The sequence below is a fragment of the Hetaerina americana genome, unplaced genomic scaffold (assembly GCF_022747635.1).
Source record: "Hetaerina americana unplaced genomic scaffold, ioHetAmer1.1.p SCAF_4, whole genome shotgun sequence".
Classification (NCBI taxonomy): Eukaryota; Metazoa; Arthropoda; class Insecta; order Odonata; family Calopterygidae; genus Hetaerina; species Hetaerina americana.
In genome coordinates, this window is record NW_027286985.1 from 51,194,175 (window position 1) to 51,219,633 (window position 25,459).

Consider the following 25,459-nt stretch of genomic DNA (forward strand, 5'->3'; position numbering starts at 1 on the left):
AAATATATAAACTGGGATTCAAATTTCAATTTTTCAAAAATATTACTTATACAGGGTTCGTCCGGAAAATAAGTGTATTGAGCTCAGGGAAAAAAATTTATTGCACTTTTACATATCTTAAGCTAATATTCCTCAAAATAGGACCCTTGTGAGTCGATACACTTGTTCCAGCGGCGTTCCCATTCCTGGAACGCTCCCGCAAAGGCATCATCGGGAACCTCTCGAAGACACGTCGTCACGGCCTCTTTGACGGCGTCCAAAGTCCCGTATCGCGTTCCTTTCAAACTCCTCTTTATCTTTGGGAACAGAAAGAAGTCCGGTGGTGCCAAGTCCGGGTTGTAGGGCGGGTGCAGCAGCGTTGCCACGCCGTGCTTGGCCAAGAAGTCCGACACGACAAGCGCGGTGTGAGACGGCGCAATGTCGTGATGCAGCCGCCAGATGTTTTTAATCTCGTGCACTATTGTTTTTGGCACATTACACTGCTCTGCTATCATCCGAACACTAAGACGATGATCTGAGTTCAGTACATCGCGAACTTTTCGCACATTTTCGTCGGTGAGTGTCGTTGATGGGCGTCCAGGCCGTGGTTCGTCGTCGACCTCTTCTCTGCCCTCCACGAACATCTTGTGCCACTGAAAGATCATGTTTCTGGACATGGCTGACTCCCCGTAAGCCTGGTTAATCATACCGACAGTTTCGGTAGACGATTTCCCAAGCTTTACCGCAAATTTGATGGAATAACGCTGCTCCAAAAACTTTGGCATCGCGTTCCGTGACGTGGGTCAAGCGTGGAGGTTCGCGTTAACAGAGCTCCTCACTACACCACAGCTCAGAGCCGACTGCCTTTTTCAGCGTCGCTTGCCAACATACCCCCCTCCAATCGCAGCCCGTCAGAGCAGTGCTGGGCGTGCCTGGAGCGGCGGGAAAAAATCAGTACACTTATTTTCCGGACGAACCCTGTAGATTTCAAGTAATGGAAGTTCATCTTAATATTAAAAGGGTGATGAGCTTAAAAGCGTTTAATTAGTAATTTAAGTGCATAAGTTAAATTTCAACTTCGTAAGGGTGCCATATTCCTAGTTATTGCTTCTTAAGTTTTTGATGCTTTGGATCTGCGTTGCAGTTTTTATCAGTCAGCTGATTGTCTTGTTGTTTTCTAGTGAAATGGTTCCTCCATTTGACTCTGGGACATTTGTGATGCAAAATTTTCGAAGGCTCCAAGCGAAAGGGGATGCCGTGTATTCACCTCCTCTGCATGTCCATGGTCTCTGCTGGAGGCTAAAAGTTTATCCAAATGGGAATGGTGTAGTTCGTGGTCTGTACTTGTCTGTGTTTTTGGAGCTAACTGCTGGACTGCCAGAAACTTCCAAGTAAGTACTGTATCTTTTTTGAATTTTGCTAGAGCAATTCAGTTTACCTGCAGTGGATTGTTCAAAATGTGACATGGGGGATGATTTTAAGCCATGGTGATGTAAGACTCTATATGAAATTTGAGAGTAACTCAAAAAGATCTTGAAATAAAGTATTAAATTTTTCCTGCTCTGGCATACGTGGCCCTTTATGAAAGTAATGCATATGATCCTATTGTGATGCGACTATCCATGGCAGTATGGTAAAACCAGTTGGGAAATTTGGTGAAGGGTCTGCCCTTCCAATGCAGCTAGTCACTGCTTTGTTCCAAACAGTCTGAGTGGAAAAGGGTGCCTCCGCATGAAGTGTGTTTTTCGGTGCTTCAAGAGGCCTTCCAGGACAACTGCATTTCAAGGTAAAGTCCAAGAGGTGGCACAAGGCATTCAAGGAGGGCTGGGTGGAGGTTGCCAATGAATTCCATTTTAAATGCCCAACAATGGCCAGAACTGGCAAAAACGTGAATCGTGTGCACAAAGTTCTGCATACCAGCCGTCAATTGAGCATCCAGCAAATTGCTGATACCCTACACCATCATCCAAAAGTATGTTACAATATTCCTGAGAGACATTCCCGTCGAGGAGTTTCAGGGTGCCTTTCAGGTATGGTAGACATGTCTCCGCAAGTGTAGTGATGTAGGGAGAAATAATTTTGAAGAATTTTAAGCATTTGTTCAAGTAAGATCAATAAATCTATTTTTCCCAGAGAAATAAATAAAATTATGCGTATAACTTTCATAATGGACCATGTACATCAGTTTTAGTCTTTCCACTTGTAATTCATTACAAGCCCACTTTTTCTTCAGTTCTATATGCCTGTTTGCTCTACCTGGCAAAATAAAGCACATAGTTATTCCTCCTCTAAAATTTTCTGAAGACCATGTAGTGGGTAGTACCGTATTTTCCCATTGATAACGCGCACATTATCTATGCGAAAATGTTCAGATGATCAAAAAAATGACGATGTGCATTATGTAATGAAAATTGAAAAACTCCAAACATTTGCAGACCTATGGACACAATAATTTATTGAAGAATTTTGCAAAAATAAATTAGTCTGGAAGCATGCCATTCTAATTGCATTCTACTTTGTACAGATCTGCTACTGTTGCAGTTATTTCATCTCATAAATCCATGAGGAAAAGAAGAAGCATATAGTTTATATACTTCTTTTATTCTAATACGTAGTACTTCTTTATTCTAATACATAGTACTTCACGTATACGTAGAGTACATCGTATTATATACATGGACGTATAAATATATGTTAGGATTGGTAGATCACTTGAATCCAAGAAATTCATCACCTGAATCACAATTAAATGAAGTAAGTACATTTATTATCTCTTCCGGCATATTACCAAGTTCACTCTCCATTGTTAACTCTTACTCATCTTCTAGTACTGGCATTGAAATATTGCCTGAAGCTTTTAATAATCCATTTTTTACACACGTCACTCTGACACCCCGCCAACTTTCCAGGATCCACCGGCTTATTTTTTCATAAGACTCTTTTAATCCTTTCTGATTCTGTGTAGTCTTTCATACCGAATATCATCCACTTTTCCCAACGAGGACGTAACTTTGATTTGAAAGGTTTCTTTAAACGCGATTTCACGAAATTGATGTTTTCTAGCTTAAACATTGCTGTGTACAATTTTCTTCTCTGAGGGTAATTTTCTTGAGAAAATTCTGAATTACAAAAGCTTAACCAAATTCAGGTTTGAAACCATCACCATGTAGGGGGCACTTTCATAGAACTTGGAGGGTGTCTAGAACCCCCATAGAATGCCAATACTAAATACGCAAGTGAAGCAAACAAAACAAGATAATTCTATTTTATTCATTCTCTTATTTTTTTTATTTTTGATTTGCTGAAAGTTTATTTATATAGCAAATCAAAGGGCACACAAAGCTAGAATAGCTCTCATTACAAATTATGAATCATAGCAAAAAAGCAATAAACAGCATATTTTGTTGGCTTTTAAATATTGTTTGTTTTTTGATCCTTTTGTTGCTTGGAATTAATTTCAATCAACTGGCTCTCATCTTCTGTATACTAACGGTAGATATAGCCAAAGTCAATTATGATTCCATGTATTCATTGATTGTTACCATCTATTAGTATATAGATATGGACGTATTTTTACACACACAAGATATATATACACACACACACACAGATGCACAGCATCTATACAATTTCAAGATAACTACTAAGTTCTGGTTACACGTTATACATAAGTTGCGCATTATCGATCAGGAAATGTGGTATATTTAAAAATGCGGAATTTTGCCGCCCAAAGTTAATGAAAATGGCAAGCAAATCAGTATTCAGAAAATGGGAAAGATTCTTATCAGTCTGGGAAAATGGGATTATATATTGAACTTATTTTCTATGTTAAATGATTTTTATTTTCTGCCTTTTTTAAACTCCCTTTGGTGGCTTATTTCAACTAGTTTCTTTTTTTGATGTACACTACTGGTTCAAGCCTGTATCTACTGGTTTATGTTATGTTGTTGGAGTTGTTGTTTTAATCATTAAATCCTTAATTTTTGAGTCCTTAAATATTTCGTAGTCCCCTAAAACAACTACAATCTTAATGAACTTAAGTTTCATTCATTAAATGGCTTTGTTACAGGTATAAATATCGCATTGAAATGATTCACCAGGCAACACAAGATCATCAAAGAAGTATTGTGAGAGAATTTGCTTCAGATTTTGAAGTTGGAGAGTGTTGGGGTTACAACCGATTCTTCCGTTTGGATGTATTAACTAGAGAGGGCTATATGGACAATGCAAATGGCACACTCGAGTTAAGGTAAGCAGTGTGTGATTTTTATGAAAATAACAGAAAATGCATGGGTGAACATTCAGGTGTGAGAGGTGATGATGCCATGGGTCTGGATATTTTTTAGTTTTTCTTTTGTTTTAAATCAAAAAGATTTGATGGGGCATGTGAATTGCATGATTGAATTGGGTATCTCTCTTGGATCTTACCACAAATATTTTTCTTTTGGAAAGATCCCAAAATTAAATTGATATATTATGTCATGAAAGATTTTCTGATCTTTGATAACTTGGAGGTATTTTAACATTTTTCGTTTAATATTAGTGTTGCAATAAAACTGAAATTCAACCCAGGCCTTATTTGTGCAAATGTATTTTGAGCAATGTATAGGCTGAGGATAAGTCTTCTATCCCTCAAATATACTCCTATTTTCTGTAATATATTCATAGACACTATCCAGTTCACTCTATGGTCATTACATCCTGATTGTATTCAATGTTCCTCATTATTGTACCTCATGGCTGCTATGTCTTTTATGCAACACATGTGCTTCTCCCCCTTCTGAAACAAAATTGATCATCCCCTGAGGAATCATTTTCCCTGCTCTCAATCCTTTTGTTGATGATCCTGAGAATCACTTTAGCTGTGTTCAAATTCAGACTTATTGTTCTGGTTATCATATATGGCCCCTTTCCCTTTTTTTGGGATTGGAATTAAGATTAAGCATGAAATCCTTCTGTCAAATTCATCCCTCATAAATTCTATGAATAAGTTCATAAAAACTCTTCTTTTGGGTTGGAAAAGAAAATTATTGGTTCTTCCACGTACATTTTATTATGCGCGACCTAGGTTTCTATTTACAGAGTCATCGTCAGGTGAAGTACAGAGGATGCACAACTTTATGTATTAGACGGAGAAGAGGAGTGGGGAGGTGATGGTAAAGTGGGAGGAGGGGAAAGAGAAGGGAAGACAAGTTGTTCTGTTCTCCTCATCTAACAACTTGGTGAAAAACATAAGTCTGTTGGCACCATTACGTAGACAATATATTTTGTTTATGGGCAGGTTCACAAAGAGAACTCAATAGCTTCATGTTCCTAAATTCCTTTGACAAGAACATTGGGTTCTCAATGGAGAAAGAATTTACAAGTCCATTAATTTTTTAGACATTACAATTAAAAAAATAATGGACAACTGGACTTCTCTATTTTTAGGAAATATACTGGCATTTATCACATCATTTATTTCACATCAAGACAACATTTCCCCCAAAAATCAGTGGGGTTCGACTCAATGGTCCACCGTTTGACTAGTTGCCCATTGTCCCCACAAAATACACATAAAGAACTCCAAATAATAAATATGATAGCTGCAAATAACATTTTCTGCTCCCAATGAGTTGAAAAATTGTATCAGAAAAAATTAGAAAAAATAGCAGTCTCATCCATTGTCAAACCCATCCCCAAGAAAGACACATTGAAATGGAAAAGAATTCTCTTTCTGGGGAATTTATCTCGTAAAGTGACCAGAACCTTTCCAGAGAACAGAATAAAACCAGCCTTTTATAATAAAGGCAACTTAGGAAACCTTTATCAAACAGTAAGGACGAAATTCCCATCATGGAAAAGAGTGGAGTGTATAAATTGCATTGTGAGTGCTCTGCTATTTACGTTGGACAAACCGGGAGGAGATTCCATAAACCTGTGAAAGAACATTACACCTATTTGAAGAACAGAAATACTTCTTCCCATTTTGCCAAGCAACTACTGGACAATAACCACACAAGTTACTTTGTTGTTAAGATTTGACATTTGAAGAAGAAAGGTTTAAGATTAGATGCCTTGGAACGTTTGGAAATTTAAGAACAGTCATTATGAGGGTATATTGGTGAATGACCTGATGTCTTCCTCTCGCTCCCCCTCCTGGCCCTCCCTCTGTTCCGCAGCCCCTCTTCCCCCCTGATGCCATACCCAAAGGCCCTCTCCCCCTTCCCCCCCATACACACACACCTGTTTCCCTTCTCTTTCCCCTCCTCCCACTTTACCAGCACCTCCCCCCTCCTCTTCTCTGTCAAGAATATAAAGTTGTCTCTCCTCCTTACTTCACCTGATGATGACTTAGTTAGTCAAAACCTAGGTCAGGCATAGTAAAATGTATGTGGAGGAACAAAGTATTTTCTTTCCTGATATGAATTGCTTCCACAAAGTGATACCTATTCTATTCTTGTTTTGGGTTTTCTTTGGCCTTTAAGTAGGTTCCATGGGAATGTTACATACCCCCACTGCCTCACTTGATTTAAATTCCTTAATGCTTTGAATATCCATGGTTTAATTAGTAATTCTCATGACCTTTGATTTTTTTGCACAGATTTTCTCTTCTTACTTCCTGACAGTACTTTCACCTTTTGTAGTGCACAGATTGTTCTTATTTTACAAGTGGTTCAAATCATGATGAATTCGCTTAACAATTATATGCATCATGTTTGCTCGTGACCTAGAAGACACAACTTTATATGGTTTGAGTGCTCCCATTGCAGATTTTCCTGAATTGTGTAGGTATTCGCAAGGCATCGCAAGGGTTTCTCATATATATTACAAGATATTGGCTTCCTCAACCAAGGACTACTGTTGCAAGAATTACTGTATTTTCTTACTTTTCAGTGGAGCAGAATTTTGGAAGCCCTTCTGAAAATAGCATGGCAAATGTGTGATATAAAATTCAGTTTGCTTAGGTATAATGTATAATATTATCAAGATCAATGTATCCTAAAAATATATGCTTCGTTTCGTGATATTTTCACAATCTGATTGATACTTTAAGTTGGATTAATATTTTAATAGCCACTGTGCCAGTAAAATTTCATTCTAAAATTAAATTAAAGTGATGGAAAAACATTAGTGGATATTTTAAAACCTGGAATGGGCATGTCTTATATTTTCTTTATACAGAAAGTGTTTTGCTTACTGTGTGCTGATGGTATATCATTTTAACCTTTGTGCAAGATTTGTGCCATTGTTAGTAAGAAAATGGGTCCTTCTTTCATTCATTTTTCCTCTTAGATTCCATGTTCGACCTCCAACCTATTTTCAAAAGTGTCGAGACCAGGAATGGTATATTAGCCAGCTTCAAGCTGTAGAAGCCCAGTACTCAGCCCAAATTAATGAGCTAAAAGAGGTATGTTGTGTATGTTACCTCTTAACTTTTGCAGTAGGTATTTACAGGTCTGATATACGAAGTCAGTAGAGCAAAGGAAAATCAGAGGTTTACAAATGGTTACAGAACAATTAGGGAATATAAAATTCCAAATTCTGTGGCAACTCTGATTAGGCTTTGAAGAAATACAATGACATTTTGAAATTTAAATCTGTTCAATTTTCTTATTAAAATAATTAAAAAATAATAATTCTACTATTCTACTATTTCCTATAATTCTACTTTGTTAAAATAGCTGAAGATGGCAAAAAATGTACTGTAGAATTATAGAATTACAAGAACACTGAGAAATATCCTTAAGTGAATAGCAGAACGTATTATCCTCAGAAAGCTAAATCAATCTATTAGGCAGGAAGAAGCAAATGACTGGCGAAGAACAAATTTTGAAAAGGATAGCTAATGCGGTATCATATTTGTCATTTGATAATGAATAAAGTATTGCATTGTAGATAGTTGATAACTTTTTTCTTGCATAGTAAAAATATGTATTTGCTCGCCTTGAAGGAGAATATGGAATTCTCAGGGCTGATGAATGTGAGGGAAACAATAGCAGGAAAGTATGAATAGTTCAAAAATGTTTAAATTGAAACATAAAATACAATGGACAGCTTTTATGTGAAATAAAAAGGTTTTAAGAAAGCCAAGGCTTCATAAATCTATATTTCATAAAGTGTATAAAAGTTTCAAAGTATTTCATTATCTTTATGATTTTAAGGAAGATTATAGGGTGGATAATCCAAAAAATGCATAATTGAGAGTTTACTGTATGTAATATTTTTCCTGCGTAAATTCCTCTCGGGTCCTCCACTGGGTGGGTTATTTCGTCCATATTGGCCCAGGCCAATATGGATGATATAACGCAGTGGAGGACCCAAGAGGAATTTACGCAGCTGATACACCGGGAAAACACCAAATCTTTTATCAATATTTTTCCTCACATTGTGTCATTGAGGAAGAACTCAAACCCATCCCCATGCTTGTAGTACTTAATTATTTTGTAAATATATTCATGTGTGCCATTATAACTACTTAGTGGATTTTTTAGGCACACTTTTATTCTTACAGAAGAGAGGAAAAGAGGATACCATCAATAGCAACACCAATGAAATTGCTGATTCAGCCAGTGACCGATCCGGCCATATTGTGCGCAGGCAGTTAAGGTTTAATTTACAATCCAGAAGAGGAAGTCAGATTTGTAGTGAGGAACCAATAAGGGAATCCAATGTAAATTCTGATGCAGAAACTGGACACTTGTCAGTCAAGTCTAACTCTGACTCGTTTAAGTCGGGAACTTCTCAGGTTCCTGAAATATTTGACTCTCTGGATGATGACAGTGATGTAAGTAACTTGTAATTATTCTTTTTGTTTCTGTGGCTGATAAATTTACCTACACAAGCGTATTTGTCTATTTGGATTAAAATATCCTATGAATAAACAGAAAGCGGCAATAAATGATTAGATATTTTAAACTGGGATCTGCTTCAAATATACTGTACTTTACTAAGTTACAATAGGTTATGTTTAAATAAACGTTAAATGTTTTCGTGTGAGCCCTAAGGAAATTTTTAATTCTTTTGTTAAAGGTTTTCTCACTAATTAATATGTTACATATTTTGGGATTTTCTGCTCTGTATTTTTAAGAATTATTTTATTCTTCGTACTGAGAACATCATTCACAGTTGAGTGAAGAGTTCATTTAACTTGTCTCTCATGTGTGCTTTTGTAAGATAACCATTTATCATCATTGACCATGTTTGAATCTTTAAAATATCATGCAGTCTAATTTCTCATTGGTGGTTAGCTGTCTATTACACACACAGCTTACACATTAACCGTCTTCCTTTTTAAATTAGATGGTTGATCAGTGACAGCATATTTGGTGTAAAAATGTTAAGTTATAGACAGCTTATTGTATTACCCATTAGGATATTAATTTAATCTCATGGCATTCTAATGTCCATCAACACGTTAAGTGCAGAAGACACATGTATGCATCATAGATGCATGTTTATCAGGGGCAAATGGTACACATCTTTGCAATTATGTATTCCTTTCAGGCTGACTGGCAATCCTGAAACATCATTACTCTCCTCAACTTCATCACCACCATCAGATGAGCCCTTACACTTTGTCATTTTTCCCTTAAAGATTGTCAATTGATAAGCTAATCAATTACAATAAACTAACTCGTTCAATAAAAGCATGAATTTGCAATCTGGAATAGTTTTCTAAAAATACATCCACAGTGAAATTGTCTTCTCATTACTTCAAGATTCCATCCATTTTTACTTCATTCAGTATGACTGCTATTAATGGACTCATCGTGGAGAAAAATTGTTTGTGCTGGATAGTATAATTAGTTTAAATAGCTATCTGCAGTGTAATTATGTATGAAACAACCAATAGGGGCATGGAACTATATAGCCATTTCCTAGTTTCCATTATGATAGGCTAATACTGATAGCAGGTTTTTCTCTACCCTCTTATCTTGATCCTTAGAACCTACCTAGGCCTACCCATCAAAGCTCTTCATATGACCAACTATAAACACTGCCCATATACGACATTAGTCATAATGGCTGAATAGCATCTGTTTTTATTATATTGTTCTAATTTTGCCTTGACATAAAATCAGTTCTATATTTAACTGCAAAAAAATTCTGATGGTGGTCCGTTGTAACCCTTTCCCACTGAGTTCATATATAATGGTAGAGTTACCTATTTCATTTTATGCAAGCATTTAACTAATTAAACAGTTGATAAGTATGTTTATGACTTAACCCCTATAACTGGAACAAATTTGAATCACCTGCATCCAAATTGAGCATAATAAATTGAAGAGAAATTATGTATTGTAATAAAAAATAAAATTACTGGAGCAGTAAATAAGCAGCATTCCTCAACAACAGCCAAGGTATTAACTTTTACACAATGGTGATAAGGCAAAGGAAACCAGATTTCAAGATTTTTTATGTCACTGTGTATTCCGAATATTTTCAAAGAAAAAAATACTCATTATTGTGTAAGAAATCCAAAGAAATTATGTACCAAAAGCACTAAGCTCTCATTGTCAACATTAGTAATAGTCCTAGTATAACCTGCTATGGAATGTAATTGTAAATGGTGACCTGATATAATTGCTTTCCCTATTTACTTACCCTTGTACTCTGATCTCTTTACCCTTAACTCAGTTTGTGTGTGGGCGACAGCTTCTCAGTATGTCTCCTTTAAACTTGAAATTAGTTTCCCCTGAAAAAATTTATTATAGCATTGATCGTGAATATATTTTTTAGAATGCATTAATTACAAAATATTTAAATACAAGTTGAAAAGGTTAAATTATTTTCAGGTTGTCTCTCATGATCCAAGTGAGGAAGGCAGCAGTGATGAGGTGTTGTTTCTTACCTCATCTCCCATTCGTTTAAGACTAAGCCAGGAGTCTGCAGCCTCTCCTCAAAACACAAGTAAGGTTTTCAAGTGCATGTGGCAAAATAGCTTTTAAATAAGTATTATCATTAGGTACAAGTATAGTCAAGAAACATTGTTCCCTGACTTGAACTTCCACATAGTTGAGCCAGAAACCCCTTAATTAATAGTTTTTACAACAGTTTTTAATTAGTGTGGCTACTCACTGTCAGTTGACAACATTGGGAAAAGGTAATTTTTAAATGTACTTCACCATTAAGTTTATTTTTTTTAATGAACTAATCCATATTTACACATATCTCATAAAATTAAATGTAATGGTACTTTCCTAAATCAAGATTATTATTTTCTCTAGGGAAATTCCAGATTTTCAAAAGACACTTCAACTTATCACAGTTGTACTGTATTGTATACTTAGCTGTCTTTGATTAGTCTAGGGGGGTCTGTTCATAGGTAGAGATCATCATAGTTGTCTATGAATTGGAGACCACTTGCACTTTGTTCAATATTTTAGTTTTCCTTTGAATATAGTCCTCTAGAGCCCTTTAAATAGAGTTGTCTACCACTATGGTCCTAAATGTTAGCAAAAACTCAAGTAATTGTGTGCATGAAGTGAGAAACATAATCTTTCCAAAATAAACCATTTCTCAAGTGTTTTGACATGAAAAAACCATCTGTGAATCAATGTCAATATTTGTTTTATGCCTCCTTCCGCATTTCAGTGAATAGTGAGCTAAGGGAAACCCTCGTAAAGCCTTCATTTTGGCCCAAATATGTGCACGTCGGAAATTATTCTTTTTGGAAGACACGCCCGACAACATCGACAGGGTAGCGAAGTACCTCAAGGTCCTGCACATTAACATTCAATGTCTTAGTAACAAGTTGCTGGATCTTGAGGTCCTGATGAGTGAATATAAACCTCATGTCCTTTGTATTAATGAACACTGGTTGAAATTAAGTGATTTGAAATTTTTAAATCTACCTGGATATTCCATCGCCGATGTATTTTGCCGTTCAAAGCATAGAAATGGAGGTGTATTGGTTCTAGTTTCACAGTGTGTGCGCCTTTTCCCGACCTGTTTCTCACAGGATTTTCTCAATGAAGAGTTGTCCTTCGAGTCCTGTGTCATGGGTCTCAGTGTAAATAATGTCGCATATCATTTATTATCTATCTATCGTTCTCCCTCGAGTGATTTTAGTGTTTTTCTTAACAAACTTGCCAAACTATTAGAGCTAATTCATGATGCTATACCAAAACCTAATTTAATTATAACTGGGGACTTTAATTGTGATTTCGCAAGTAATTCCAAAGCCAAACAGGAATTCTTAGATATCCTCACCTCTTTCAACATTTGTGTTACTAATACCGAACCCACTAGGGTAAACGGCCTTTCCTCTACTATTATAGACAATATCTTAACAAACATTGATTTGGGAAAAGTAAATACTGAAGTAATCAAATCCCACATATCAGATCACTATCCTCTTCTATGCAAGATTTTAATTTCTTCTCCTAGTCACTGCAAAAAAATTTATAAAAGGCAGTTTACAGAGCAAAACTTTATTATCTTCAATTATATGTTGAAGTCCCATGATTGGTCTGATTTATACCAACTCAGATCCTACAATGACTCATTTGAGTATTTTTATTCTTCATATCAATATTACTTTGACATTTGTTTTCCATTGGTCTCCCACAAAACTAGAAACTTGTCCTTAAATACTAGAAACCATTGGGTCACCGATGAAATACGATGCCTCTCGAAAAAAATGAAGGAGTTAGCTATCTCTTATAAAAATAAATGTAACTCGATAGACTGCTTGGAGTATAGAACACTGAAAAAAACGTACCGTCAAAAGTTACAACTGGCTAAAAAAACATTTAACAACTGTAGAATCCTCAATGCCGATAACAAATCTAAAGAAATTTGGAAGATTATAAAGGAAGCTAAGTGTTCTATCAATAATCATCATGATTTCAAATTACAGGACTCCACCGGTAATGTTATTTCTGATTACTCTCAAATGGCATCCAACTTAAATGACTTCTACTTGTCCCACCAGACTACTACAAATACTCCAATTCCTGTTAATTATCCTCTAATCCCAAGCCTGTCTAATTCATTGTACCTGCTTCCTTGTACTGAACTGGAACTGATGAACATCATTAAAAAATTCCCTAACAAAAGTAGTCCTGGTACAGATGGTATCCCAGGGATTGTGATAAAAAAATCAATTAATTCTATCAAGGAACAGATACTCTTCCTAATTAATAAATCCCTACAACTTGGTGTTTTTCCTGATGCCATTAAAATTGCCAAAGTTGTACCACTTTATAAAGGGAAAGGTAGTGAGCAGGATATGAATTCTTACCGTCCAATATCTTTATTAAACCAGATAGGGAAACTATTTGAAAAGGTCTTCCATAATCGACTTACATCATTTCTTGAATCTTTTAATCTCTTGTCTGGCTCACAGAATGGTTTTAGGAAATGCAGATCTACATCTACAGCCACCTATCACCTCGTAAACCTAATACTTTCAAATCTTGATAATAGAATTGAAACCTTGGGACTATTCTTCGATTTTTCCAAGGCTTTTGACCTAGTTAATCATCAGTTACTCTTGTCCAAATTAGGACACTATGGCATCAGAGGTATCCCTTATAACTGGATCAAATCTTACCTCAGCGCAAGGCACCAACAGGTTATTTTGTCAAAGAACGGTACTAATTTTACTTCTCCTAGTAAAGAAGTTACATTAGGTGTACCCCAAGGCTCAGTCTTGGGCCCTATCCTATTTTTACTTTACATTAATGACTTACCAAAAGTTCTGCAGTCAGTTCCAGGAGCCGAGCCAATTTTATATGCTGATGACACTAACGTAATTGTATCAGCACCATCGTTAAACAACTTGACCTTGACAGCAGCTAGAGTTTCCGAACTTCTTTGTGAATGGTGTTCACAAAATTCTCTGAAACTCAACCCTGACAAGTCTGGACTCATATACTTCTCTAATAAAAATAAAGCCCCTGCTTCATTGGCCATTGACCTTGGGGGAACGTGTGTACCCCAAATTTCTAGATCCAAGTTTTTGGGAGTTGTTATAAATAAAAATGTATCATGGGATGAACACATATGCAATCTTCGTAGCAGGTTAAATTCCATTTGCTTTCTTATTAGAAGTATTAGGAAATCTGTAAGCCTTGATATCTTACTTTCAATTTATTACGGAGAATTTTATTCTTTAATCATCTACAGTATTCTGTTCTGGGGTTCTTCCCCTCATTCTGATTCAATTTTTAAAGCTCAAAAATGTTTAATACGATTAATATGCAATGCTCCCTACAATGCACCTTGTCTTTCCTTCTTCAAAAGGTTAAATATTCTGACTGTTCCATGTATTTACATTTATGTCGTATGCATTTTCGCTAAAAGTAATATATCCAATTATATGACAAATGACAACGTTCATTGTCACCAAACCAGAGCCTGCAGAGACCTGCATCAAACTTATTGCAGGACTTTAAATACATCCCTGGGGCCTAAATCAATGGGCCTCCTTGCACTGAACAGGCTCCCTTACGATTTTAAGTACGTAAAGGATCCAGTCCTGTTCAAAAAGAAATTAATATCATTTTTAAGGAAAGAACAGTTTTATTCTGTAATGGAATTCATGGAGAAAAAATAACCATGCTGAATATGGAATATATTTTATGCAAAAAATTATTGTTGTGTCATGCTTTTCTGAAATTCATCATTGTTTAACATCTATATGTACATATGACGTGTCCTATACACTTATCTGATGTATCTATTACACTGTGTCAGTGTCTTCTGGGCAAATAAAGATTATTATTATTATTACATTTTGTTCATTTTTAGTCAACTGTTTGGGAAATGTAGTAGTTGCCTCTCTTGGTTGTATTTGTTGAATCCAATTTCTCTTTTTTTTTAGAGTTCCCTTTTATTTAGAGCAGCTACATTTAAACCAGGTATAAATGCTTTCCAATCAATATTATAGCTGATGTGTCTGTTGTTTACTTAAAGTTGTACTTGAAATTCGTCAGTAAAAATATTCAATGTTAATTCTATTTCAGATAACAGTTTAAATTGGTCAAGGTTCTCATCTCGGGTCTGCTCCACACCCAGGAGTACATCCCTTCAAAGGTTTGCAATGATAATTTACCCTGTTTTTTATTCATCCCATTATTACTTGGCTTATAATTGTGGAATGCTGAAATTAATTCTTTTGAGTTCTTAGTCATTGTAGCACACCTACTAATATTTCGAAAAAGTCACAAAGCAAAGAGCTCATATTATCCTTGAACTCAGTGCAATAAAATGCCTTTTATGTGGGAAAATATAAAAAATAGTGCTAATAATTTCACTGATGCCATATAAATACCATCAGTGGTATTGCAATGAAACCACATTTAAAATTTTCTTGTAACATCAAATAAGTTTCCATTGCACAATCAATCCATTTTCGATGAGTTAACTAAGGCAAAACTTTTTATATGTTATCCCTGTACTTTCTGCTAATATCTAATTTCTTTATAGTAAATTCCACTTAACCATGGAATATAAATCTTCCAAGCAAAAGTGGAAAAGGCCCAATGCTTTCTCTGAATAATTTTATTTTGTACAAGCTGTATTTTAAACCTGATTAGTTTTACTTGTGGGAGGGATTTTTAATTGTATTGTCTCCAAAAATATAGCTAAGGAAGAGATTTTAACAGAATTTCTACCACAAGCACTGTTTAATCTCATTTTTTCTAATGGCAGTTGTGGATGAGATAATTATGGAATATTTGAGTAGTAGTAGTATTTAGGGGAGGCGACCAACAGCTGAGGTCATTTTTGCCATAGGGAATGGACAGGAAAGGATGAAGGGTGGCGAGAAAGCTGGCATCAGCATTAGCCTACTCTTTATGAAAGGCGCCAAGGGGTCTGCAGCTTAACGTCCCATCTGACGGACGGCATACTCACTCAAAGTGCCCTCTACAAAGCACCTCAAGTAGGGATCGAGGTACCTCTGAAAAATATTCAACACCACTGGGATTTGAACCCGGCCTCTTTGGGTGGGAAGCCAGTACTTAGCCCCCGCACCATCTCGATCCCCCTGGAATATTTGACTTTTATAAGTGAAAGCAAAAATAGTATGTGGTGTATTCTGTGGTTATTATTATAAGATACTTTCTAACCCATTGGACTTCAAAAGTTTCTGCTAATTGCCATTATCTTGTAATTTTACAAAATAATATGGGCAGTGAGTGCTTATAAGTAAGGAATTTTAATTTGGATGTCATTAAAATTTCACACTATTCATCATTCATCATGAATGAATTTTAGCCATTATTAAAACCCTCCCTTCCAGGGGACTACAACTTTGCCTTCTTGTTAGTGTGAGGGCTTGCATGCTCCAATAACGCCTGGAGCTGTAAGTACATGCGCTGGGATGGGACAATGATTATTCCTTTTGATAGGTTTACCCACATCAGATGTACTGAAGTGTAGGAGCTAGATAAACTGTAGTTCATATTATGGTTTTTCCTCCGTGAGGATTTGCAAAGACATCTGATCTCAGCGGGGTGGCAATTTAAATGATGGTGCTTTGTTAAAGAACTATTCAGGTAGAGAATTAGTAAATGAATAATGAATCCTGGCGACTACTGGCATCGGCCTACTAGGCCAAATAGCTTATTACTGAATAGGAGACTGGGGAAAAATTTAAAGAATATAGAGAATGTGAGTGATAGAATTTTATTGGTAAAAATAAAGCATATCTATCCAATCTAAGAGTAGATACTAGGGTGAAGTAGACCATGTGTGTGATCAGTGAGAAGAAATAATTGGACAAGCTATGTAACACCTAATGGTCAGGGGAGAAAAGAATGCAATGGCTAGACAAGGGAGTAATGGGAGACATTGTCCACATATCTGAACCAAGAAAATACATTATTAATTAGAGGGTGAGCCAAGGAGAGCAAAACTTTTTTAAAATGGTCCTTATAAATATCGACCAGGAGTGGGGAAAAGGATGAGCCCATGGCTAAACCATTGGGTTCTTGGAAATATGTGATCTGATGATGACATGAAATATCAAAACGTGGGTTGTGTTTTTAAATAAAGTACGGGTAATTACAAAGTCAATATTTTATTTCAATATGTTTTGTCAATTACATAAAGTTACGCCGGAGACAATAAATTTGAAATAATTAGTTCATTATTTGCTTTAAGTTTATAGGTAATCTGCTGGTTAAGGTAGGTTTTGGATGGACACAAGCTGTATTTATTATACATTCCTAATTCTTTTCTACTAGAAAGCCGTCTAGAGACATTTTTTTTGGTGATGCTTCAAAATTTTGTGAAAATGTGATTCAGCGTTATCATTGAATATATTTTTTAGCATGCTTAACCACTGACTTATTAGGGTGATGCTTCACGCACATAGTATGATGAATCAATTTCCCATGCTTTTTCATGACCCCCATATCAGCCTGCTCTTCTGGACTTAACACTCTTTGAAGGCTCATGGAGCTAACAAATGGTAAACAAGCAGGGGTGTATCTTTCAAATTGCTGCTTGCATTGTCACAATTTAACTTCATGAGATGGCCTGTCTGGCTTGTGGTTCGGCTATGCATTCTCCTCTGCTCTTGCGTGTACATGTTTAGGTTTGTTTCAGCATCCCCTACCAGAAGAGACCTATCTCGTCACATTTTAAAAACTTGTTGCCACAAGTAACTCTTGGAATTAAAAGCCTCTTGAAGTCACTGTTGAAGTTCTCTGCTGCCTTTGTCCCAGAGCTTGTCGCTTCACTGTGCCTCTCAAAACTGTGGATGTTGGTTCCTCTCTTAAACTTTAAGAACCACGTATGGCCTCCCGTAAATACTTCTTTGACCTTTAATGATCCTGGCATCTTCTTAAAGAGGTCGGTGCAATTCACTTTATTCTTTTCACAAATGATCCTCTCATTAATATTGTCACATTGTAAATGCTTTTTGTTTATCCATATGTGAATCAACCCTTCAGGATCATTGAGAATACATAACCACTGTGTAGATATTCTTATCACTCCCTTTGAAGCCTATATTTCCTTCATTTTGTCTTTTTTTTTTAGGATAGTGCAAATTGCTGATGTAGACCAATTGTATGTGCATGCTAGATCAGACACGCTCACTTGTTCTAACTTGTCAATGGAAGTACTTCACATTTCTACTGTTTTGTTTATTCTCTTATTGCTGTCATCATGCAGCTTTTTTTGGGAATATATTTAAAACTCTCCATAAATATTTTTAAACTTAGCCACAAAAATTAACCAGTGATATGTATAAACACATGTTTGGAAAACCTTGTGATCAGTAGTGGCCCAAAGATGCTAGCAGAACGTATGCTAAACACGAACTGAAGTAGCAGGCATACGATTTCTCGGTTTCCCTGTGGGGGTACACAACATTCCACGCAATGCATGGAAAATGTGTGGGGTAGGAATTTTTAGGTGAGCATTTAAAAATATTTTTCAATTGGTATTTTATATTTTATAATTGGAAGGTGTCAGCATAAATGTTACGTACTAATACTGCTGATGGATTTGTGAAAGGCAGGGCATAAAGGGGTAGCTTCATTATTGCTTTGTCATGTTTAAGTTGGTAGGATTTACCGGAGTAAGACAAATGGAGGATCAATGTCCTCTTGAGATAGTAATGATCTCTCTGGATGCATTTATTTTTGTTCTGCGAATGGCATTTGAATAACAAAGAAAACAAAATTTATTTATTGAAGAAGCCAAGAAATTGCGGTTGCCTATTCCTGATTGTTGTGAAGTGGTTTCATATTTAGTACGCAACCATTCTATGAGGGGGTACCCAAAAATAACTGGAATTATTTTTTTTAAATCTATGTATTTAATTTTTTTACAAAACAACCTCATCGCCCTCAAAGTACTCACCGTTACACTTAATACATTGGTCCAATCTGCAATACCATTCCTGGAAACATTTTGAAAACTTTTCTATTGTAATGTCTGACAGCTCCTGCCTTGTTTTTTTCTTAACCGCTTCCATTTGATCAAAAAGTTGTACTTATATGTCCCTCTTCATTTGTGGAAACAAGAAGAAATGGCATGAAGCAAGAAAAAATCTTAGAAAAAAATCTGGGTCGGTTTGGAGATGGTCTTTCAATGCACAGCAAGTTTCAATTCAATTCTCTTTTTCCTGTTCAGTCAGTACCCGAGGTACAAATTTTGCAGTGACCCTTCTCATCTTCAAATCTTTGGATGAAATCCATTGAACTGAGTTCCATGTTATTCCAGATAACTTACCAATCTCTTCAATAGTCCATTTTTGGTATTTAAGTACATTTACATGAACTTTTTCAGCATTTTTGTGAATTCTAGAAGTTGACGAGCATCCTGACTGAGCTTTGTCAACAAGTGATATTTCACCTTCTTTGATATCAGAAAACCATTGGTACACTTGAGTTTCTCCAAAAGCACAATCCTTGTTAGCTGTTTTTAACATCTCAACAGTTTCTGCTGCGTTTTTCCCAAGCAAAAAATCTCAGTGGTGTGCTGTTCACTTAAATCTGCCATGACGAAAAACCAGGAGCAAGGGAAACTGCTTTTGAATAACTAAATTGTTGTGTCTGAACATAACCTTCCCAGATGACAACAATGCCTGCAAATAGCTCGGAACGAGGTGTGCTATGCTCACCTAGCAGAAGAAATGCATACTACATAAGCTCTGCCAACCGCAGCACTATTTAATTTCTTTTTGGGTACCCCCTCGTATATGCATAGTACACGCTATACATTATACTAATGTATAATTAAGATATAATTGTGTGGAGTTAACTTACTCTTAAAGCAAAATGCTTGACATGCTTGCCCTGATGTTGTATGCAGTCCCCACTAATAGCAGTTTGTCGTAATGTGTTAAGTTAGAACTTGTTTCTATGTTATATTATGATAATCTTTAATACACTGACAGATCACTCAAAATTCAGTATTTTTTTATATTAACATACATTAAGGGCCATTCAATTAATGATTGTCTGTGGCCACTAGCTATTTGTTTTCACGTCTTACCTTTACAGTAATTTCTAGTGTGCATGAAGAGTGTTTTTCTATTTCAGATATACCTTTGCCTGTAATCGTTCTCATCCCAGTCATTTCCATAGCTTGTCTAATGTTCATGTTGAAGCTGGTGATCCATCTCCTCTGCCAACATCTGATTATGGATATGACTTAAGTGATATCCTGGATTCCTCATCTAATATTGCTGATGAAGGTTGTTTACACTAATGCAAGCATTAATGCTTTTCAAACTTCTCATTCACAATAATTTTATCCAATCCTTTTTTAAGTGTATTCATCATTGAAAAATAGCTTTTTATGTTCCAAACATATTTGTGTGTTGTATGACACTGTTTGCTACAGGGTACAGCATATCTATGCGCAATATAGTATACCATTTAAATGGCCCTTGGGTGTGATAGGGGGAAAAAGAGAAACAAGGGTAAGAATGAAAGGTGGGGAAGATGTTAGAGGGTGAGGCAGAGATGAGTTGGGTTCACTTTATAACGAATTGGCTAAAAATGGCAGGTATTGGTAGAGCTGGGGGGTGGACATTAGGAGTGTTCTGAGCAGTGGTCTAACAAGGAGCTGAAGTGCAAGTTGGGGCAGGGGAGTTAACGAATTCAGGTGTGGAGGATACTTGGGGACAATGATGAATGTATTATAGTGTAATGAAACTGATAATGTGGCATAAAAATGAAAGTATGGAAAATATGATGATATTTTTCAATGATGGATAGCTATAATTTCCACAAAGATATGCCTGATAATATAAAGTTAACTTAGTATGTGTACACCAGTTAGTACAAAATTGATTTAAAGAAGTGTATAAAATGCAAAAATTCATTGTAAAGCAATAAAAATATCAAATACATTTGGGATTGAAAAGAAATTTAAAGTCATTACATTATAACTATTGCTTAATGCACTATAGTATAACCAGGTAACATTTTAAAGGCAATTTATTTTTTTATTTGATGGTGTAATTTTTGAAAAAGACTAAAAGTTTAAAGTGAAACTGATTGTAGAACTTGTGTGAAATCTTTTAGTTATTTTATATATCAGGAAATTGTCCTCTATAATACAAAATATATGATATTTCACATGCGAGTGATAGCTAATCTAATTTTTATAAAGAAATTCTTCAGTAAGAAAACAACTTTTTTAACTCTTCTCACAACATCCCTCTTTGTTTGCCTTTTTGTATCAAAGGTTTTAATACTACGCTAGAATTATCAATTATGTAACATATGGCATGTTATAATTTATTGATCCAACAATGGATGGAAGAAGTTAAGACCCCATTGCAATAACACCTGTTATAGTAGTTCTTTATTGACATATGTAGAAGTCTTCTTTGCTGTAAATGTTTTGCTCTTATATGATTCTAATAGGTATTAGTCAAAATAGTCAAATTGCTGTTCCTTATCCTTTTAAAAAGGTAATTGAAGGCCAACAAATTTGGTATAGATGTGATTTATTGTATAAAAATGAAAAATGGATCTAATACTTTCATGCACATACTTTTTTCACAATCGCAGTATGCAGTTGAATTATTAAATTTTAGAAACTGATGAAAATTCATTTTCCAATTTAACCTGAAATATTTATTTTTCGAATGAAGTTCCTGTCTCTCTTCTTGGTAATCTTCATAAAGAGAAAGCTTGTAACCGTGGCCCTTATTAATTGAGCATTTTCTTCACTAGATCTGCATATGTAATTTGTGAATTTGACTGCCAAGGTGTTCTTAATTCAATGTAAAATTATAATATTGAAATATTTTTCCTCTTTATCTAGCCAATTTGCCCACATTGTGCAATTCAGAAGATTCCAGAATTCCTTCAGAGCAAGATGAAGCAGTTTTAGATGAAACTCTAATGATAGGAAGAAGAAGACTTCCTGGTGCACATAGTCACGAGGTGTGTTTAATTTATTCTCATTTTTATATGGAATAAGAAGCGTCTTTCACAGTGTCATTCAATACATAAATGAAACCTGACCCTTTTTATTTGCATCCTGTACATCTCCATTTACTATTCTTTTGTAATTACTGTTTCCTCAGAATTACTGTGGCTATGATAAAGGAGGGAAAAGAGAAAAAGAAAAAAGATACTGAAAAATGACTATGATTTCGGTTTGGGAACTTTTATGATGATGATTAAGATTAAATCTCGTGGAACATTTTAATCTAAGCAATAATGTCAGTAATGGAAGAATGAACTAAAGGTCCATGAGCATAAGTTTTCTGTGCTCTGCAAAGATTTTATCAAACACATTTTTTTAGTTTGAAAGTAAACAAGCATGGAAGGTTGATGGGATTGATGTTTAAAAGTTCATCTTAGGCCAACTTTTGGCTCTATTAAGTCCTTGTCAGAAACCCTTGGGTGTGTGTTGTTTATGATATGGTGTTTTAATTTTGTGGAGAAAACGTTTTGCCAACTATGTGGGTGTCCTCAGGAATCGAACCTGTGCTCTCAAGTCAGTGATCCAGAACTCTACCCGCTGGATTGCCACATCTATAACAATTTAGATGTCATCAAATAATTTCAATGCTACGCGATTATTTGTCATGTGCAAAATTCTGCCATTAACAAATCTTCATTTGACTCTTGCCTTATTTATTTTCTTTTTCTGACCCTTGTAATATTCAACATTTCTATCCAAACAAAATCTTGATACTTCACTCGGGTGATATTTGTGGAGCATTTGCAATCTCTCAAAATGCCTACTTCCAAAAGTTGCAGATTACAACTCCATACATGAAAATCAACTGGTGATGTTTATTTATATAATTTATTATCAAATAGTTAATTAAACATTAGCAGTGTGATCTAGTGAGATGCTCTTCTATACTTGGGGACAAATTCAGTGAAAATGGAAAATAATAAGATTAGGTTGAAGATTTTGGTGTCAATAGATGTGAAAAAAATTATTATAAAATCTAATTTCAGCATATTTTTGGACATTGTTTTTAGCAATGCTTATTGTGTTAGCATTGGCTGATTGTTACGACCACATGAAGATATTCTGTTCTAGTGTGGTAACATCCAATATCAGTGTCAATTGATGCCTAATAAGTTTACCGTCATTGATGGCTACAATTACTTAGTTAGCCTTAAAATGATTTCTATTTTTTTTACAGACTACTGGGATACATTTCAAAATTCTTGGCCTCCCTGAGGAATTGATACTGTCAAGTTTTTCAACTCCACAGGCAGGATCTGGTGGTCTTGAAGGATTAGGGTGAGTGGCCTAATTAGGTGATCAGTTCACTCTATGGTCCATCCTCAAAGCTACAGGTCTCATTAAAATTCATTTTATATTCCACATTCAGTATTTATTGGCCATAAATCTGTTAGTAAAAATTCTAAAAGTTTTTCAAGATTTTATTTAAGTTTGATATGATTTTTGAGGGTATTTAAATTAACTTCAGAATTAATGAATGTGTAAAAGCTTGTTAGTTCTCTATTATTCAACATTGTTTTATTAATGTGCATGCAGAGACAGCTTTTAGTAAATTTTTCATGTTTGACATTTTAAAATGACTAATTTTATACTCGGTAACTTAATTTGTTAGCTGGCTGTTATTAAGTGAATTTTTAATTACAGTGGAACTCCACTTATCAAGTGCCTTGCAATGCTTGTATTTCACATAAAGATAAAAAATATTGTTCCTAAAAATGTCTCGCTTAATGAGCGACTTTATGAATTTTCAACAAATGAGTAGGAGAGGGGTATTCCCAGATTCATTGCACGTCTGCTATTGAAATTTGTCTCTAACACTTGTTATGCTTGCATCCTAGGGTCGCTAGTAATCACACATTTTTCCAAACTTTTCTTCAAGCGTATTCTTTTGTGCCAAGTTAAATAATATTTTGTGCATAGTTTTAAGATTGAGCCCAAAGAAAAATCTTTAAGAAAACTATAAGAGAAAAATAAAAAATAACAGTATCAATGAAAAATGAAACCATATAAAATTGGGAAAAAGGTGTGAGCGTGGCTGATCTAGGATGCACACCAACAATTGGTTGATATCAGATATTGCTGTTTTCTTCAAGAACGTGGACAAGACTAGAGATTGATGCTTCACATGGAGTGACAAGAGCATTGACGCAATGGTTTCATATTCTCAATGATGTTGAAAGGTTACTTCAAATTGCATAAATGAAAGCAATTTCAATGTGACACCATTAACAGGAATATTATTAGTGAAAAGGGAAAAGTAATTTTCGCCAACGTTGTTAATAAGATGTAGGGATGATCAACAGCTGAACAAGTATTTTAGGTGAGCTGTGTGTAGTTCGAAAAGTTAACAAGAAGAACCATCACCCACGGCATTGTGAGGCTTGGTGAAGCAGCAAGCTCTGAGTCAAAGGCAGCAGAGAACTTCATCGGTGACTTCAAAAGGCTCTTATATTCTGAGGGTTACTTGCAACAATATGTTTTAATTGTGGTGAGACAGTTCTCATCATGAAAAGATACCGAAGTGAAGCTATATTTGTGCAAATAACAGTAGATGAGAAAGCATCGCCTGACCACAAGGCCTTCTCACAAAGTTAGTTTGTCCAAATGTTAGCAGCAATATGAAAATCAAATCTCTCTTTGTTTACCGTTGAGAAACCCCACAAGCCTTCAAGAAGTGTTAAGACCAAAATAGCAGGCTAAATGTGATGTGGACATCATGGGAAACTTTTTTTTTTTAATTTTCATTGAATAAACTTTTAACATAATTTATTTTTTTCAACATGGCATGCATTATCATATTTTAAATTAATTTATGTGCAAAAAGCTGCTTCAGTAAACGAGTGTTTCACTTAACCAGAAATATTGCAGAATGGATTATGATCATATTGTGAGGTTCCACTGTATATAAGAGCTCTGTAAATATATTGGTTGCTATTGCTTTGGCAATGTAGCTTGGAGAAATATATGTATATTTAAGTTGCTATGAAGTCACTTGGCCCCAGTAGAGCAGTCATTTAGGTGGTGGTGTCATGTCATTAACACTTGAGGCATCCAAAAGGAAATCATCTCCGACTTGATGCCAGTGGGCACTCTGAAACAGTAATCTGGCTATTGTTTGTTTTATTTTATAATTTATTTCCAATTAAATCAAGATGGATAGAAACATTAAACTAATGCAGCCTAACAAATGTGAGTAGCTACTCTTGGGGGCTATTAAGAACCACACACCTCCAGTGGAGTACTTCTGTCAGCCGTATGATACCATTCAAGAAGAGTCTAACCACCCAGAACGATTACGAAAGGCACTGACAGGCGTTCGTACCCCACCGTGAGTTTCTCTGTCCCAAGCAATAACGAACAAGTTTTGGACAGATTGATACTGTGCTAATGGTAAGGAGTGACACCCCAGCCAAGTACCCTGCCTTTGTCACTCTGCCGGAGTATATTTTTAATATGGCAGCAGTTTGTTTACATTGGTCAACTTCAACTGGCGTATAAAAATCATTGAATTTTGGCTTAGGAGTGCATTATACACTATTATTTTGCATGAGAAATAACCAGGGTGGTTGAGTAAAAATGGGTG

The 25,459-nt window shown here is 35.5% G+C and overlaps 1 protein-coding gene across 3 annotated transcripts in view; it reads left to right on the forward strand.

Moving 5' to 3' along the window:
- Window positions 1-25,459, forward strand: part of LOC139691994 (E3 ubiquitin-protein ligase TRIM37-like) — a 47,726-nt gene that overhangs the window by 16,158 nt on the left and 6,109 nt on the right. The window contains exons 6-14 of one of the 3 annotated variants that reach the window (XM_071589993.1): window positions 1,161-1,370; window positions 4,049-4,228; window positions 7,255-7,369; window positions 8,474-8,746; window positions 10,758-10,872; window positions 14,934-15,003; window positions 19,971-20,125; window positions 21,709-21,830; window positions 23,054-23,154. In XM_071589993.1, the coding sequence (XP_071446094.1) occupies window positions 1,161-1,370; window positions 4,049-4,228; window positions 7,255-7,369; window positions 8,474-8,746; window positions 10,758-10,872; window positions 14,934-15,003; window positions 19,971-20,125; window positions 21,709-21,830; window positions 23,054-23,154 (1,341 nt within the window). The remainder of the gene's footprint in view (window positions 1-1,160; window positions 1,371-4,048; window positions 4,229-7,254; window positions 7,370-8,473; window positions 8,747-10,757; window positions 10,873-14,933; window positions 15,004-19,970; window positions 20,126-21,708; window positions 21,831-23,053; window positions 23,155-25,459) is intronic. The other 2 variants (XM_071589994.1, XM_071589995.1) reach the window with 2 other exon arrangements.